This window comes from Schistocerca americana, chromosome 9, assembly GCF_021461395.2.
Source record: "Schistocerca americana isolate TAMUIC-IGC-003095 chromosome 9, iqSchAmer2.1, whole genome shotgun sequence".
In the NCBI taxonomy this organism is placed as follows: domain Eukaryota; kingdom Metazoa; phylum Arthropoda; class Insecta; order Orthoptera; family Acrididae; genus Schistocerca; species Schistocerca americana.
In genome coordinates, this window is record NC_060127.1 from 46,717,359 (window position 1) to 46,737,147 (window position 19,789).

At 40.4% G+C, this 19,789-nt stretch overlaps 1 protein-coding gene across 3 annotated transcripts in view; it reads left to right on the forward strand.

Moving 5' to 3' along the window:
* The window catches only part of LOC124550878 (gastrula zinc finger protein XlCGF52.1-like), a 307,814-nt gene extending 291,623 nt beyond the window's left edge, over positions 1–16,191 (forward strand). For 2 of the 3 annotated variants that reach the window (XM_047125630.1, XM_047125631.1), the window contains one exon: positions 12,668–16,189. In XM_047125630.1, the coding sequence (XP_046981586.1) occupies positions 12,668–13,721 (1,054 nt within the window). In that variant the 3' untranslated portion in view covers positions 13,722–16,189. Of the gene's footprint in view, positions 1–12,667 lie in introns of all 3 variants that reach the window. The other variant, XM_047125632.1, reaches the window with a different exon arrangement.
* Positions 16,192–19,789: the final 3,598 nt, after the last annotated feature.

The following is a 19,789-nucleotide window of genomic DNA, read 5'->3' on the forward strand; positions in this document are numbered from 1 at the left end:
GCTACCGACAGAGTGCACTGCACGACGACTGCTAGAGTACTGCTCGCAACGACTACTGACAGAGTACTGCTCGCAACTCTCGCGCGGTCAAGCGCAGACTAACCACGATAAAAGGCTCTCTGGTCAAAGATTTTATCATGCCTCACCATTGCTGCCACATAACATACGTGTTTCATTGATCACTAATTATACTTAATGTTGATCCAAACTTAAGAATCCATTCTTTTACAAAAACTTTAGCTGTAGTCTCAGCGCTCTGATCAGGTATTGGTATCATGAGAAGGTATCTAGAGAAATGATCTAACATTGTCAATATGTATTTGTTTCCATCTTTAGTCGTAGGCAACGGTCCTACGACATCTAGTTTTACTCGTTCAAATGGGTCACTTGTTTCTGGCAGGTCTTGCAACGGTGCTCTACATTTTCCTACATTGTTCCGTCTGTTACAGGACTCACATTGCTAAACAATCTCGAAAACGTCAGCTTTGCCGCTCGGCTTCCAAAACATTTGAGCTATTTTAATGTTTGTTGCTTTTTTACCGCAATGTCCTGATAATAAAAAATCGTGTTGTTCTCTAATGATTTGCTCTTTCATGCTTTCTGCAATAACTAGCTGGTTTCCTTTTACTAGTGATTTTGTACAATAATCCATCTATTCCGACAAAACTTTGATCATTTTTCCGTTATTTGCATCGTGGATCTTCTTCCTGAGCTGCCTTTAACTCTTCTTCTCGACTTATTGTAACACAAACATTGACTTTTCGACTCACTGCATCAGCATTCACATGTTGTTTACCAGGTCGGTGAATAACCTTTAATTGGTACTCACTCTGTCTTAATGCCCATCTTGTTAATCTGGAACTTGGATCCTTTAAGCTCAATAACCATTTAAGTGCGGCAACCTCTGTAATGCAATAACTGTAAATTCCCTTCCTGTTAAGAAACATCTGCTATGTGTCGTACTAAAAACCAAAGCACAAAGCTCCTTCTCAGTAGTAGCACAATTACATTCTGCTTTGCTTAATTGTCTGGAAGCAAATGAGATTGGATGATCATGACTATCAACTTCTTGAGAGATTTCACCTGTGACAAAACTGGATGCATCTGTTGAAAGAATAAAATGTTTACTGAAATCCGGATGGGCTAACACTGGGGCTGTGGTTAGAGCAGTTTTAAGTTCTTCCATTGCCTTTTTGCATTCTGTTGACCAATTAAATGTGGCTCCTTTCTTCAGTAGCTGTGTCATTGGACGTGCTATATTCGCATAACGGGCTATAAATCGTCAGTAGAAATTTGACAGTCCCAAGAATGATTGTAGTTCTTTCAAATTCTGTGGTTCAGGAAAATTATTTACATCTTCAATTAATTTTGGATCAGTTCGAACACCTTCACTAGTTATAACATGAGCAAGATAGTTAACTGTACTTTGTGCAAAATGACATTTATCTATTAATAAAGACAGGTTTGCGCTTCTTATACGTTCAAAAACAGATTGTAGTCTCTCAGTATGCTGCTTCATGTTTTCACCAAAAATTATTACATCATCAAGGTAAATAAGTGCTTGTGTTGGGGTGAGCTCTTGTAAAACTGAATCCATCAGGCGTTGAAATGTAGCTGGAGCATTATGAAGTCCAAACGACATATGAAGATACTTGTATACTCCTGTTGCTGTTACAAATGAAGTTTTTGCTTGATCATCTGGATGCATTGTTAACTTGTGATACCCACTTGTTAAATCACATACTCAAAAAATTCGACCTCTGCCCAAGTAATCCAAGGCTTCCACTAAATTTGGTAAGGGGTAAATGTCGGGTGTGCTCACAGCATTCAAAGATCGATAATCAACACAAAAACGGAACTGTAGTTCTCCAGGAATTGATTTCTTCTTTACAGTTACAACAGGCGAACATCACGTTGGGTCTAAAGGATCTCTTGGTTTTATAATTCCGGCTTCTAATTATTCTTTAACAATGTCTTCTACCAACTCTCTTTGACTGAATGGTATTCGGTAAGATTTCTATGTGATTGGGGCTGCATTCCATGTATGAATACGATGCTGAATTAAATGAGTGACAGGTAAAATTGCACGTTCTCGGAATAAATCTGCATACTCCAACAAAACAGGCGCTAAAATCTTCTGTTCATCAGCTGTCAAATGATATATCTTCTTCTAAATCTTGCGCTTCAATTCATCATCAACTTTGTCTCCTCGTTGTGATTTTGCGGTACTGTTGCCAAAATCTGTGTTTGTAACTGCAGCATTTGTTACCTCATCGGGAATCTGTAGTACGTCACTGTTACTTACGTTCGACACGTCAACAACTTTTGTCCCTCGTAGCAAAACAACATCCTCGTTGCTCATATTCGTTATTGTAACCGGGACTTTTGCGACAATCTGTCTCGCCATTGTAGCGACACCTACACTTCTAGCAACATAACAATGCATTGTATCTAATAACTCACTTTTCTCGGATCGCTCAATTATTAACAAAGTTCCTTTCTTGCATTAGGGTGACTTAACTTCAACGTAGATGGTCTTTCCTAGTCCCTTGGGAATTAGCTGAGGCTGATCAATTTGAACATCGACTCGGACGGCTTGAACTGATGCAACGTTTGGGCGGTCCATTCCCACGACTTCAGTAGTGCTGCTCCTTTGAGTACGATCTGAAGAGCGATTTCCTAGGTTGTAGCTACTACGGCCTAGGCTGATCCTTCTTTCTGCGACAAATATCTCTGCCTCGTTAGCGGACAAGAAATCGAATCCAAGTACACTGTCGTAACGCGTTTTGTTATTTGAAACTACGAGGGCAGTTCAATAAGTAATGCAACACATTTTTTTTCTCGGCCAATTTTGGTTGAAAAAACCGGAAATTTCTTGTGGAATATTTTCAAACATTCCCGCTTCGTCTCGTATAGTTTCATTGACTTCCGACAGGTGGCAGCACTGTACGGAGCTGTTAAAATGGCGTCTGTAACGGATGTGCGTTGCAAACAACGGGCAGTGATCGAGTTTCTTTTGGCGGAAAACCAGGGCATCTCAGATATTCATAGGCGCTTGAGAATGTCTACGGTGATCTGGCAGTGGACAAAAGCACGGTGAGTCGTTGTGCAAAGCGTGTGTCATCATCGCCGCAAGGTCAAGCAAGACTGTCTGATCTCCCGCGTGCGGGCCGGCCGTGCACAGCTGTGACTCCTGCAATGGCGGAGTGTGCGAACACACTCATTCGAGATGATCGACGGATCACTATCAAACAACTCAGTGCTCAACTTGACATCTCTGTTGGTAGTGCTGTCACAATTGTTCACCAGTTGGGATATTCAAAGGTTTGTTCCCGCTGGGTCCCTCGTTGTCTAACCGAACACCATAAAGAGCAAAGGAGAACCATCTGTGCGGAATTGCTTGCTCGTCATGTGGCTGAGGGTGACAATTTCTTGTCGAAGATTGTTACAGGCGATGAAACATGGGTTCATCACTTCGAACCTGAAACAAAACGGCAATCAATGGAGTGGCGCCACACCCACTCCCCTACCAAGAAAAAGTTTAAAGCCATACCCTCAGCCGGTAAAGTCATGGTTACAGTCTTCTGGGACGCTGAAGGGGTTATTCTGTTCGATGTCCTTCCCCATGGTCAAACGATCAACTCTGAAGTGTATTGTGCTACTCTTCAGAAATTGAAGAAACGACTTCAGCGTGTTTGTAGGCACAAAAATCTGAACGAACTTCTCCTTCTTCATTACAACGCAAGACCTCACACAAGTCTTCGCACCCGAGGAGCTCACAAAACTTCAGTGGACTGTTCTTCCTCATGCACCCTACAGCCCCGATCTCGCACCGTCGGATTTCCATATGTTTGGCCCAATGAAGGACGCAATCCGTGGGAGGCACTACGCGGATGATGAAGAAGTTATTGATGCAGTACGACGTTGGCTCCGACATCGACCAGTGGAATGGTACCGTGCAGGCATACAGGCCCTCATTTCAAGGTGGCGTAAGGCCGTAGCATTGAATGGACATTGCGTTGAAAAATAGTGTTGTGTAGCTAAAAGATTGGGGAATAACCTGGTGTATTTCAATGCTGAATAAAACAACCCCTGTTTCAGAAAAAAAAGTGTTGCATTACTTATTAAACTGCCCTCGTACTTGCACCCTTGCTGTGTATTTATCTTTATTTTCACCTTCATTTTGGCCTTGGCCAAGAATTGATTCTACGTCAACTTCTCCATAGTTAAGTAGCTTTCCTCAGTTTACTCCTTGCACTTTTAATAGCGGCAGTTTCAATTTATCCTGTTTATCTATGCAACGCCACATTAATGAAGTCCGTGCTCCCGTGTCAATAAGTAGTTCGATGTTTCTCCCACGATATCCAGCACCTATCACGAAGTCATTTTCGGTCTCATTTTCGCTGGAACTAACAGGAATCACTGTCTCTGGCAAGGGGCGGATGGAGTGGTGGCCCGTACGTCCCCGTACTCATTTAAAGATCTGGCAGATTGTCTGTTGTTCGAATTACCTTTCTTCTTGTTGCGACAATCTCTCGAAACATGACCCTGCATCCCAAAATGATAGCAGATTCGATTCTCTTTACAATCCTTGCGCTTGTGACCCAGCTTGTTGCATCTGTAGCATTGTAGTGTTGTGTTGAAAACTCTGCGTTCTTGTTTCTGCATCTCGACCGGTCGCCTTAGTGCTTCAACGAAACCAACAGTTGATTCTACTGCTTTCCGAAACGTTTTACATCGCTCCAATCTAACAGCTTTGATTTCTTCCTCTCCGTGCAACCCATGAATGAATGTGTCAAATGCTCTCTGGTTGGCTTCGAACAACTGAATGCGATTTTCATTTTCATCTTCTACTAACTCGTACGCATGAGCATTGATGTTTCGAACTGCTCATGGTCTCGCGCTAGCGTCATCGATTCCCGAGCGTGGGGTGCCGGGTACGACTCCTGGCGGTGTCAGGGATTTTGACCTGCCTCGAGATGACTGGCTGTTGTTGTGTCGTCTTCATCATCATTCATCCCCATTACGGTCGGGGGAAGGCAATGGCAAACCACCTCCGCTAGGACCTTGCCTAGTACAGCGGTGTGGGTCTCCCGCATCGTCCCCAACGCTCTGTCAAGTAGTATGGGACTTCATCATCAACTGCTCAATAGATTCGTCGCATTCGCAAACTGTAAAACTGCTCTCTGTAAAACCTGATCGCGTTTTTACATTTAAATCTCTAAACAACAATCGTTCGAAATTCATTGTTATCTTCCGTTTTCACGCAAGTATACTCCGCGCTTATGAAATCTTGTGCTGCTCCCTGAATTCTTAATTTGGCAACCACTAGCTTATCGGAATCTGTCCATGATCATAGCAGGGCGGCACCTTCAAGTTTACGAAAAAACACTTTCACATCATCTTCACGTTTCCCGCTAAACACTGGTACTGATGGCAATAATGAAACATTTTTTGTTGTAGTTGTACCTGTACTGCATGAACTATCATTTGACAAGTCTCTCGGAATGTTACGCTCGTTTCTTTCTGCTTTTAACTGCCGAATCTCTTCTTGCAGTTCATTAATAACAGTTTGTAGATCGATAACCTTCCTCTGACTGGATTGCGACATTTTGCCTAATTCAACACCAATGAGTCACTCAAATGTAAAATAAAAATCCATGACTGCCTTTGTTATTCTAGCCAAACTGGAGTAGACCAACCGGAATTCCAGCGTTGGATGTCCCCACGTAGTCGGAAGATGTTCATGCTGCTGCTGCTCGAAGTTCACGTTGTACTGCGCATCTTCAGGACTGTAGATTTTCCATAGTTATCCCCATTCTGATACCACTTCTAGAAGGGGGGTTATTTGTGTTGTTGTCCCGGATGATGATTACACGAATATTTTGTAAGGATTTGTAAGCGGTTGGTCCTTGAGGTACGACAATACATGAACACGAGAAGTAAGTTTAAAAAGATTTATTAACAAAGGCGGATTATAAAACACACACGCTGCGCGCACCCATCATCACTGTGTGTGACATCCTAACACCGGCTAATTACGGCCGTATCGAAAGGCTCCATGGTGAGCTAAGAAAAGAGACATATTCGCGCACAAGGCCGCGCTAGTTAATACTGCCCGCTGCGGATGGCGGCCAGTCGCGTATTCTCCGTCGCAGTGGAGCCGGACGGGCGTCTGCTGACCAAGCAAATCGTCAGCAATCCAGACAGGTCGGCTAGCGAGCGCGTGTTAACGTACTATACGGCTGCGCACAATGCGTAAGGACCCTGAGAGCCTTGAAGGATGCTGTACGCCTTGAAATAGGCCATATTCCATAACATATGCTCCATAGAGTGATGAAGAACTTTAGAAAATGGCTGCAGCTGTGTATTGAAAACGATCGAGTCACTTGCAGGATTTGCTGTTCAAAAATTAATAAAATCAAACTTCCAATTGTACTTTATTGAAGAACAAATAAATATTTTTTATCATGTTTACTTTTTCTTTTATTAACTTTTATAGTTAGGGAAAATTACCTGCCCCACCCTGTACAATACAAATCAAAACTAAATCATGTTTCAAAAGAGTATGAAAATCTCCTCATGAGCAAGTTTTGTTCTCATAAATTGTATAAAATTTAGCCATAGCAAAAATTCAAAATGAACAAAAGTTCAATCATCATCATAAAATATCGCAACATAAACAGAATTAATATTTCTTTTCAAACCCCAGATAATTTTCTCTTTCAGTGTAGACATTTCAGAGTAAATTTTTTCTTTTGCCACTATGAACTTATTTATTATGAGACTTCCATGTATCTAGAACATGATTTTTTATAATAACACAGGAGAAGACAGAGTGATAGTAGAAGGTAATTGAAAAAAGATAAATGAGCTGAGGGAAACATCTAGTATGGAAATCGAAATCATAGAAATACTACTGCATGAACATTGAGCCTTAGGTTTGTCACACCCACAAAGGATTTGTGACCCTCTGAGGGTAGTACTTGTACATTTCTTCACAGGCCCAGGGATTTAGGGGTCGGGGGGGGGGGGGGGGGACAGAGCATCTGCCCCGAGTGGCAATTTCAGTGGGCGCCAAAGTGATAATGAAGAAAAAACCTTGTTTCACAACGCGCCTAGCATCCACCACACGTTGGTCTATTCGTTATTTTGAAACACAGCTGATTTCTGAATGATTTTTGAATGTGTGCAAAGTGTACGTGATGACTCTCTGCCAGTGGAATCCCCATCACATAAAAAAATAAAAATCTTTCCTGCACACAAAAGGGGATGGGGGCTACACGAGGTGAGCCAAATAAATCTGAACCAGTGAATGTCAATCGCTGTTTGTTCTTATGTGGTTAACTCGGTGTGTGAATGATCAGTTGTACAGCAAACTGACACAAACTAACTTATACCTGTAAGCCAACAGCTGCCAGCATCCAGCAAAGAGGAATGGAGTGCTCAGAAGGAATCGACTGTGCACTCTGCGTGCATGCCAGAAAGAGTCATTCCAGATGTGGAACGGCTGCTCCCATATGTCATGGAGAGCACAAGGTGCAACCAACTGCAGGTGGTGGCTCATGTCAGAACTAACGATGTGTGTCCCTTTGGATCAGAAGAGGTTTTCTCTGGTTTTGGGCAGCTACCTGGAGTAGTAAATACTGTCAGTCTTGTTTGCGAGATGCAGCTCGACTCACCATATGCAGCATCGCCGACAGAACCGACTGTGGACATTTGATACGTAGCCAAGTGGAGTGTCTGAATCAGAGGCTCAGGCGGTTCTGCAACGTTGAAGGCTGCACATTCCTCGACCTGCGCTATACGTTGGTGGGTTTCTGGGCTCCGCTTGATAGTTCAGGGGTCCACTACTCACAGGCACCTGCTACACGGTTAGCGGGGGTGGGGTAGGGGTGACTGGGTGGTTTTTTAGGTTAGAAGATCCCGGGAAACTACAGATAACGGGTCAGTGTATAAGTGTGCAGGAGAAATACAGGAGAGTAGACCTAGACATAATCGGTATTGTAAAATGTTGTAGCTGTGTGGAGAAGAATAAGAGCTCCAACCGTTAATAGAAAGCACCAAAGCCCAAATAGTTACAGCTACGGAAAGCTGGCTAAAGCTGAAAGTAAGTTTACACGAAATTTTCGTTAAGGATTTAACCATATTCAGAAATCACAGATTAAATACAGTTGGCGATTGTGTGTTTATTTGCGACAGAAGTAGTTTGCCTTGCAGCGAAATTGAAGCAGATATTTCCTGTAGGTAGTATGGATAGAGGTTATGTATGACAACCGGAATAAATTAATAATTGGTTCTGCATACCGACCCCTGACTCAGTTGACACAGTTGCTGAACAGTTCAAAGAAATCTTGAGTCTCATTTCAAATAGAAGCCTCTCTCATACAGTAATAGTCGCTGATGACTTCAACCTACCCTCGAGATGTTGGCGAAAATACATGTTTAAAATCTGAGGTAGGCATAAAAGTCGTTATGAATGCGTTCTCAGGCAATTCTTTGAACTATTAGTTCAGGAGCCCACTCTAAGTGCACATGGTTGCGAAAACATCCTCGAGCTCTTAGCAACAAATAATCCTGACCAAATAGAGAGCATCATGACAGATACAGGGATTAGTGACCGAGAGGTTGTCGTAGTTAGACTGAGTACCTTAACATCGAAACCCACCAAAAATAAAAGTAAAACACATCTATTTAAAAAAAAGGAGATAAAAATTCGCTTGAGACATTCCTAAGGTACACTCTCCACTCCTTCCAATCTTAATACGTAAGCTAGACCAGATGCGGTTTAAATTCAATGAAATAGTATTGACGGCTATTGAGAGACATATACCAAATAAATTAATAAGAAATGGTATTGGTCCCCCATGGCACACTAAAAAGGTCAGAACACTGTAGCAGACGCAACGAAAAAGCACGCTGTATTTTAACAGAACGCAAAACTCTAAAACTGCCGAAGTTTTACAGAAGTTTGAAATGTAGCGCCAACTTCAATGACAATGCTTTAAATACTTTCCACAACAAAACTCTGTTTCGAAATCCGCCAGAAAAGCAAAAGATATTCTGGTCGTACGTAAAGGACATCAGCGGGAACACACAATCAAAAGCTTCACTGCGCAATAACAATGAAGATGTTACTGGTGACAGTGTCACTAAAGCAAAATTACTAAATACGATTTTCCGAAATTGCTTCAGAAAAGACAAAGTAAATATTACAGAATTGGAACCAAGAACAACTGCCAACATGAGTAACTTAAAACTAGATATTCATGGTGTAATAAAGCAGCGTAGCATGGAGATCTGCATCAAACCAGTCTCTGGACTGAAGACCACAACAACAACAACAACAACAAAGCAGCTTAAATCATTCAATAAAGACAAGGCTTCCGGTCCTGACTGTGTACCTGTCAGAGTATTTTGAGAGTATAGCTCCATATTTAGTAATCATATACAACTGATCGGTCATTGGAAGATCCATACCTACAGGCTGGAAAGTTGCACAAGTCACACCAATGCCGAAGAATGGAAATAAGAGTAATCCGATGAATTAAAGAACCATACCACTAATGTCGATTTGCATTACGATTTTGGAACCTATACTGTGTTCGAGCATTATGAGTTATCTCGAGGAAAACGATATATTGACAAGCAGCCTACACGGATTCAGGAGAGAGCATTCTCGCAAAATACAATTAGCTCTTTATTCTCACAAAGTAATGAGTATTATTGACAGGGGCTGTTAGATTGATTCCATACTTTTAGATTTACAGAAGGCTTCCGACACCGTTCCTCATAAGTGTCTTCTAACCAAACTGCATGCCTATGGACTATCGCCTCAGTTGTACGACTGGATTCATAATTTCCTGTCAGAAAGGTCAACGTTCGTAGTAACTGATGGAAAGAATCGAGTAAAACAGAAGTAATATCTGGCGTTCCACAAGGAAATGCTTTAGGCTCTCTGCTGTTCCTGATCTACATAAACGATTTAGGAGACAATTTCAGTAGCGCTCTTAGAATGTTTGCAGGCAGTTCTGTCGTTTACCGTCCTGTAAAGTCATCAGATGATCCCAACAAATTACAAAAGTATTTAAACAATATATCTGTATGGTGGAAAAAGTGGCAGTTGACTCTCAATAATAAAAAGTGTGAAGTCATCCATATGAGTATCAAAAGGAATCTACTAAATTTCGGTTGCACGGTAAATCAAACAAATCTGAAAGCTGTAAATTCAGATGAATAATTAAGGCTTACTATTATGAATAAATTAAGTTGAAACGATCAGATATATAATGTTGTGGGTAAAGCAAACCAAAGGCTAAAATTTATTGGTAGAACACTGAGAAAATGTAACAAGTCTACTAAAGAGACTGCCTACATTCCAATTGTATGTCCTTTTATGGAGTATTGCTGTGGGGTGTGGGATCCCGCATCAGATAGGATCAATGGAGGACATTGAAAAAATTCAGAGAAGGGCAACTCGTTTTGCACTATCGCGAAATAGGGGAGAGATAGCCACAGATATAATAAGTGAATGGTGGTGGCAATCATTAAAAGAAAGGCGTTTTTCATTGTGGCAGGATCTCCTCATAAGTTTCAATCACCAGTTTTCTCCTCAGAGTGTGAAAATATTTTATTGGTGCCCACCTGCATTGGAAGGAATGATCGTCATATAAAATAAGAGAAATCAGAGTTCACACAGAAGGATTTAACTGTTCGTTTTTCTCGCGTGCTGTTCAAGAATGGAACAGTAGAGAAATTGCTTGAAGGTGGTTCAATGGACACTCTGACAGGCACTTAACTGTGAATTGAAGAGTAATAATGCAGATGCAGATGTAGATGTAGAAAATATCTGTGTTCATTTTTCCGCGCAGCACAAATAAAATACAATCATTACATTACCTGATCTAGATTCTCCAGTGGGAGGAAATAGCAAGAAAATCCTATGATTCAATTCCTATACTTTTCGTAGGAAAACCTAGCTGGTATGAGGTAAAATGACATTAATATTATCGAATAATGTAAAGTTATAGAATAATATAACGACAAAACATAATAAATATTGATTGCCAATATTACTGATGTTACTGTATCGAGCAGTGTAATGTAATAGAAATATATAATAGCAAAATGTAACAAATATTAACTACCAATGAAATTAAAATGGATATTTTGTTAAATTTTTCGATTTATTATGGAAGAAAGTAAAAACTAGGTTAATGGTAATGAAATGATAATTATTTTATGAAATAATAATATTTTAGACAAGGGAAGAAAATCCCTTATAATAGGGAGTCAGATACTGAGTATGATACCTTCACCAATATTTTTGAATCCCATACTGAGCCAGTGAACAGAAAAGTGTTTAACAAGTGAATGAGTATTGAAAAGACACACTTTGTTCTGTCACCAGGAAGTCCACAGTTATAAGTTTTCTTGCCACATTCCTCACATACAGCTCCCGTGTGTAGACTCCCAGAATCAGTTTTGCAAAACCTGCCATGACAAAGATGGTAGTACAGAGAAACATTGTTGTCGGAAATCATGAAATTTTCGAATGGTTGCTTTTGATGCACCTCTTACAACGATGGTGCTGTGTGCTGTAGGTCTGATAGTTAAAAAGGAAGCAGCAAATTGTTATTCAAAGTGTAGGTGCCATTCACTCAGCTGGAGACAATTCTTCTTGAACTTTTCATATGTTAGGTAATGTTCAAGAAGTACTGAAAACAAGGCATTGTCAGCCAATAAAGGAACTAATACCTTTTCGTTGGTCATAGGCCCTACATTTAACAGGGTGGGAACTGGTTTATGTGTGCCAGTAAATATGGCCACCAGAACCAGCTCTGAATCAAACCCTGTTTGTGCGATCTATGTGAAAACACTTTGTGTTAGTGGAGAGACAATCACTGTGCATAACATATTTATTTAGTATAAGTATTTATGCATACACACTACCTTAAAAAATAGTCTTTTTCCACAAGGACTGCATAGGCTTTTCTTAGTGCAGCATCTGTTTCATGATCCATTATACTGTAAAAGATTGTATCCATTGCTTTGCAGCAAATATGGCATCATTTGTAGCAGTCGAACGCTAGTTTCTAATTCGTTTTTGTGACTAATGGCTTCTGGGTGGTAGGATGACTATGAAAATAGCGACGCATGTCCCAACATATCATTGATGTCCAAACACAGGAATGTCTGAAGTCAAGTGTCCGCCAAGTGCACTAGGGTGGCTTGTGGAGCATAGATGTAGAAGTTCACAAAGAATACATCAGAGTTCTATGGTAAGATAGCTTCTTATGTCTGATGGAGCAATCATGCTGGGTGTTTTAGTGCCATTTCGCTTTGCAGTAACACCAATCTCAGCGGAATTTGTTACATTTACCTTCTGTAAATACTCTCTCACAATTTTTAAAATTTTCAGGACCTAAACCAATGCCTCATATAAATTAAAATTTTTTGCAATGGCTTTTAAAAGTGGCCAAAAAATTTCATCAGTTCAAGTTTATGTGATCCTAATTTATAACCTGTTCTGCAGAATATGCCATATGCCATTCACTCATGGAGACCTTTTGAGGCATTTTGAGACCTAGCATTAGTATTATTTTAATTTCCATAGTTGCACTTTGATGACAATATTTTTAACACAACTTTTTCTGTTTTTCTGCAGTGCTAACCTCATTGGCGTTAAGGACGACGGTGGCACTAATGACAGTGGCAGTTTGGTTACCCAAGATTCGATGGCTCCAGGTATGGAAAACGGCATACAAAGCACCACCAGACAGGATGCATTCTGTGAGAATAAAACTGGTACAAGGCATCTGACTCATAGGTGTACCATCTGCAAGAAGAATTTTACACAATTACAGGACCTCAAGGAGCACACACATGTTCAAGGACATGAAACTTTCAGTACATGTAGTGATGTGAAGAGCCAATTGGGTCTCGACACTGGTGAAAGCTCCTACAGCTGTGGCGTTTGCAACAAGGTGTTCAACACAAATAGCCAACTGAAGACACATTTAAAATTGCATATGGGCGGAAGCCCCTACAGCTGTGATTTTTGCAGCAAGACATTCACAGAAAGAGGAAATCTGAAGCAACATTTAAAGCTGCACACTGGCGAACGCCCCTATAGTTGTAGCGTATGCAACAAGACGTTCCTAAGAAACAGTCACCTGAAGAAGCATTCACAGCTGCATACAGGTGAACGCCCCTACAGCTGTGGCTTTTGCTACAAGACATTCACACAAAGTATTAACCTGAAGCAGCATTTAAAACTGCACACGGGCGAACGCCCATATGGCTGTAGCGTTTGCCACAGGACATTCACGCTAAAAGGTAATCTGAAGAAACATTTTAAGCTGCATACTGGCGAACGCCCCTACAGCTGTGGAATCTGCAACAAGACATTCATTACAAGTGGCCACTTGAAGAAGCATTCTCAAGTGCATACTGCCAATGGCCCTTACAGCTGTGGCTTTTGCAAGAAGACATTCACGTCAGACAGCTACCTCAAGACGCACTCTCGGCTGCACACTGGCGAAAGCCCCCACAGTTGTGGTCTTTGCAATAAGACGTTTGTAACAAGTGGTTCCCTGAAGCAACATTCAATGACTCACACTGGCGAACGCCCCTACAGCTGTGGCATTTGCAACAAAACATTCACGCAAAGTAGTAATCTGAAGAAACATTTAAAACGGCATGGTGACAAATGTTCCTAACTATGTGGCTATTGCAAGACGACATTCATAACAATTAACCACCTGAAGCAGGTTGGTCAACAGCATACTGGCAAACGTCCCTAGAGCTAGTGCCAGTCACAAAATACAATCACGCGAAGTGGTAATCTTAAGAAGCGTTTGCACCTGCATTTTATTGAACACCATTTTGGTGAAACGCTATGGTACCTTGTCATGTGTTACCTAGCATTACATTCGTGCAGAACATGGACTCTCAACTGCCTTCCATGAGCCATGGAGCCCTATCATCACCTGACTCAGTGAGTTACTTCCCATGTTGGGATTTTGTACAACAGCATCTGGTAATAATAATGTGACTCAACATTGCAGTTGGTTCTCAGCCTTTACTACAGAAACTTTGTTAAGTAGGAACAGGTGAGCTCTGGGACAATGTTGCCTTTCAAGCAATATTCCCGTATGTTGGAGCACTGAGCTTCTTGGAAGGAATACTACACTGATAATTCCACATTATATGGTACAGAAAAACAGCAGCAACATGTGTGAGAAATGTTGCATAAGTAATAACTGTTTTACAATACTGGTAATGTGATTTAATATGGCTACTGATTTTTTTTTTTAAATTTCAGTTTATTGGCTTTTGGGTTGTGCCCACAAAGCCATCTCATCAGAGGAAAGACGATACAATAGTGTGTTTTATATGATTTCCTTCTCAGTAATGACAATAAAATGTCATGTGACTAGGGCCTCCCGTCTGGTAGACCGTTCGCCAGGTGCAAGTCTTTCGATTTGACGCCACTTCGGCGACTTGTGCATCGATAGGGATGAAATGAGGATGATTAGGACAACACAGCACCCACTCCCTGAGTGAAGAAAATCTCCGACCCAGCCGGGAATCGAACCCAGACCCTTAGGACTGACATTCTGTTGCGCTGACCACTCAGCTACTGGGGACAGACAGCAATGACAGTATGAATGTAAGAACAATAGAACATCCAGTCCCCATGGGGAGAAAATCTCCGACCTGTCGGAAATCAAACCCAGGACCCTTTGGCTAGCAATCTTCCACGATGACCTCATAGTTATAGAGTTGGACCAGTGAAAATGATGCTGTTATACTAGTTATCACAGAACTGAAAATCGAAGAGCATTCGTAATTCCTTTCTTGTGTTGTACATATTGTTGGTTTGATACATGTCATTCACGCTTGTTCTTCTAAATATCACTTCGTCTATTATTCCATCATTCATAGATTTTGTCTCCATTTCTCTGTTGTTAGATTTCTTGCAATGGAAATGCTAATGTCATTATAAGTTACGAATCTTTGACCATGATTATTCCATCATTAAAAGCAGACAGCTGTCACTATAGGTGTCATGTTTGCAGATATGATACTTGGACTCCATATGAGCTCTCCAAAAGCGGTAGAAATTGGTCTTAGTGCCTTACAGTGAATCAACAGTGACAAATTATACACTACAGTATAATCATACTGCTACAATAAAAACTGTTGGATCAATGTATAGTATAATATAAAAAGTTCTTCAAAACGCCTCTGTTACGTTTACCACTTACCTTAGTAGCATTCCATCATCACACTATCTCCACAGAATACCTGTGTTGTGACAACAAAATCACAAGGGAAAACTTGCATTTGTGTGTTGTAGTCTTGTACGAAACATCACGTCATTTCTTCATCATTGAAAACAATTGACTCTTACTTCAGACTCTAGCTTGAAACACACTACTTTCTGAATAAACTTGGGATTTCCTATACTATTAATGGGTTACACCTGAAGTCAGATAATAGGTTCCAGTAATGTACTAACTGCTTATCTTTTCACGCCTTCCACGCTGTAACAGTGGCACTACTTTTTCTGTGGAATGATTCTTCCATCATCAGACCATCTCTATTAACTCTTTCCGAAGGAACACATATGTTATAGCTGCAAGTATCACCTCGCAGGCCATAGCTATTAATAAATTATGGCCAAAAGGCTGCCTATTACAGTGACAAGGTACATATGACATTGGTTTGTTTAAAAACACTGGAATTTTAACAGTAGGAGGAAAAGCTTCAAAATACAACAATAGTTTTCTCGTCCTGTCCTAAAAGCAGTTGAATGTAGAAAACTCTATCTATTGTTGGTAAGTTCTACACTATTAAACATTTAATCTGGTCAAATGTAGAACATACTACTCGTGTTTTCTTAATAGGTATGATTCCATAACTGTAATTGTAATAGTTCCCTTAAACACTGTCCAGCTATAGAATAAAGTGAAGCAGAGTACCTCTGTATCACTTAATTTTTGAGTTTAATTATTTGGCAATATGCTCCAGTGGATGAATGGTGATAGTATACTCCAAGTTTTCATGTTCTGGCGTATCTCAACCCTCCTATTCATGGGAAATATTTTATTTCATGTAAAAACTGATTTAAATAAAAGCCAGACACATATTATGTAAAATGTAAGTTTAAACAAAAAGTAAACTCATCTTATAAGGTTACTGACCTATTTATTTCTTGCCTTGCTATTTACTGAATCTTCAGGTTTCCTGTCGGCCAAACCAAAAGTGCAAGAAAAGACAGAAAACACGAAGATAAATAATGAGAAGTAGACCAGTCCCTAAAGAGATTATTGATGAGGCATATTAAAGACGGACAGCAGGATTCGAATCAGAAACGAAGGCAATAAGCCACTGAACAGGCATACGATGTGGACATACAGATAGTGGCAGCATGACAAAGCTTGTTGCTTTAACGTCGATGAAATCATGAAGCTGATCCCTCACAGTCCAAACACATTATTTAAACACGCTCGGCTTTGCTAGGAGCGTTCTACCACGAATGTCTTGATAGAAAACTGATCCAAACCATGTATGGTTGCTCCCAAGGCGATGGGAAAGAACATGTAACTCAAAAATGGCGGTTACTATGGTGCTGCTGCTGGTCACGATATTTGCCTACGAAGAACTGCAGCAAACTGAGACTCAGACTGCATCGATTAGTTTTGTTGCCTCGGACGCAACTCACTTAATGCGTCCTCGTTGCCAACTTGAGTGGTGGTGGAAACCCCGATAGTCGCATAGGCTTGCTGCCAGAGACTGTTTCGCCCTCTATGTGAACGTACATGTTATTGGGGTTGCGCCAGATGTCTGTCCACAGGACAAGGCAATGACCCTCAATGTAACGGCTGCTTTGCTTGAAATCTGAAACCGACAGCAACTGGAACTTGTGTCGATTAACACCACATGAGTAATTTATGTATTAACTGATCAGTGGTCACGAAAATTGCTCCTCCTCCAGTATTCAATAGTCCCCTGCTTAGGCAAGCTGTTTGTGACTACAATTGACTTGGGAAAATTACTTTTAGTGCCTAATTGAACAGTTTAAAATCAATGTCTTTTTAATACGATGTGCAATCAAAAAATACGGTGAATGAATTTCTTTAGTAGCAACTGTTGACGCTACAACCATTTGTGTAGTTTGTCCAATAGCTTGATCTTTTGAGTCAGGCAACATCAAGTTGGAACGCTTTCTCAGTCAGCATCCAGAGACGCTAGAGTGAGGTTGTGTTTCGTGTGTGTCGCGCATCATGTATTATGAACAACACGTGAACATTAAGTGCTGTTTCAAGTTGCAGAAAAGTGCCAAAGAAACTCATGATATATTGAAGTTAGTGTGGGGCGATACTGCTGTAACTCTGAAGATCGTTTACAACTGGTATGAGCGATTTGAAATGCGAACTGAGTCGGTAGAAGACGAACAACGTTCGAGACGTCCATTAACCTCAAAAACAGAAGAAAACGTGTTAGAAGTAGAGTTCGTTGCAGGGTAACAACTATAAACACCGAATTTTACAAGGGCCTACTACAACGTTTGCGAAACGATGTAAAAAGAAAGAAACCAGAAAAACAGGTGGATGGCTTCCTTCATTAGAACAACGCCCCGAGCGCCTGGCGAATTTTTGGCCAGAAAAAATGTTTCTGCCTGCTTACATCAGCCTTACCCACCTCATTTAGCGCAAAGTGACTTCTGCCTCTACCCAAAAATTAAAACCGTGCTGAAAGGAAAACATCTTGACACCATTCCTGGCATTTACAGGGCCACAACAGAGCAGCTGAATGCCCTTCCAAAGGAAGTCTTTCCAGAAATGTTTCCAGTCATGGATTCAACGGGGTGATGAGTGCGGTACTTTGAAGGAGATTTAATCAAATTCCATGCAAACTTATAATTTTATTTCTAATAATATTATTCACTGTATGTCTTTATCACACCTAATAAAAGCGTTTGCAGCCCTGTGCTTACTACCATTGAATTCACAATTGTATAAGCAACCTGTATCCGTGATTGGAAGGGTAGTTTTAATTTTATTTTACTCTCTCTCTCTCTCTCTCTCTCTCTCTCTTTCTTTGTAACAGAAATGGGGTTGGGCAGCTATAGATACTCCGACACATGCTGTAAATGTCTCTGGTAAACCTCTGTGCATGTTCGTTTATATCAGACTCACTCCTCATTAGCTGACTTCCATTACGGCAGCTGGAACAAATTTTTCCTATAGGCATCTCATCTGTTACCATTTCAGTGAGCTTATTTTTGTACTTTACTTCTGTTTGACGTCATTCCAAGCTTTTTCCTGCTACAGCATTTATCCATATTCCTATTTTTTCTCTTTTTTACCACTGCAACTCATATAACTGTCAGTTTTACTATCTCCACGAGGCTACTACTGTACAAATTCTCAGTTTGGAACATTCATTATCAGGGTTTATTTTGATGCCTCAAAAGTCTTCCAGATCATTTCCTTCCCTCACTGAATACTAAATAAGTGCTCTGAATAGATATAAAATAACCTGCAACATCAACTGAATTTAAGTTGTTCTTCATTTAAATTTATCGTATCTGGAGAACAATTACGACGACCAACTTGCGCATTAATTTTAAAGTACACAAGTTTCTTAGCATCAGGCCATTGCCTTATAAAGACTCCATTTAGCCTAACATAAATCTCCAAGTGGCAATTCATATTCATAATAGTGGTTCATAGGGTGCAAAGCTCTGACCCACGTAGTAATTGCATGTTATGGCTTCCAAATCTCGACCAACTGAAGCTATGAGCACAGTGCCTATTTATAGACACATGTATTACGGAAATTACAAAATGGTAAAACATACGGTTATTGCATTTTAAATATTAACATAAAAGACAGAAACAGGAGATGTAAAGAATAGACAGAGAAGTTTGTTTCGCTAAAAGGTGTATGATTACAGAACGACTGAAGTCAGATACTTCTTCATCAGAGGCAAAGTTTGTTGTGTGTGGGGATTACCAAGTTTTGCAACGAGTTTTTCTGATACATTTTCTAATATGAATATTTAACAAACTAACATGTTATTTTGGTGGAAGTATACACTTCCACAGAGAAAAAAGTCAGTTTCACTAACCCATAAACTGGGTTTTGTGAAGAATTATAGTTTAAGATTGGAACATTCCAGAACACGAAATTTTTGGCTACAGAACACCTTTGAATTTTTAAGTTTGTGAAAGTGTAAAATATTTATTGAAAAGTAGAGAATGAGGGCTTTCAACTGAGATAGGCCAATCTCGAAACAAACTAATTTAACACCGTTGAATTCTGACATGTACTCTGATAAATGGCTGTGATTTTCTGTTTCTCTGCCGATACTCATAATCGAATATAATATTATGTAAGCACGTACGTAAAAATAAAGAATAATTTACTGTGTACGGGGTTGAAAAATATGCAGTAGAAAATTCCCAGTTAGTAAATGCAATGCGAATATAAATCGAAGTTATTGTCTCATTTGTATGCAATTTTTAAGATAGCGGAGAAGCAGAATTCAAGGGAATGTGAGGTAGCCCTCGTTTTCATTGTTCTGAAAAGCGAGATGGTCGCTGGGCGAGCAAAAGGGACACTGACATTGTCAAAAGATGTGTCAGGGGAAGGAGCTAAAGTATCTCCTCAAGCCTTATATAACTTTGGCTTTTGTATACACTACTGGCAAAACCAAAAATTAAGACGGAGTTTGATTGGAGAGAGATCCCTTGGGCTGAGAGGAATGGGCTCG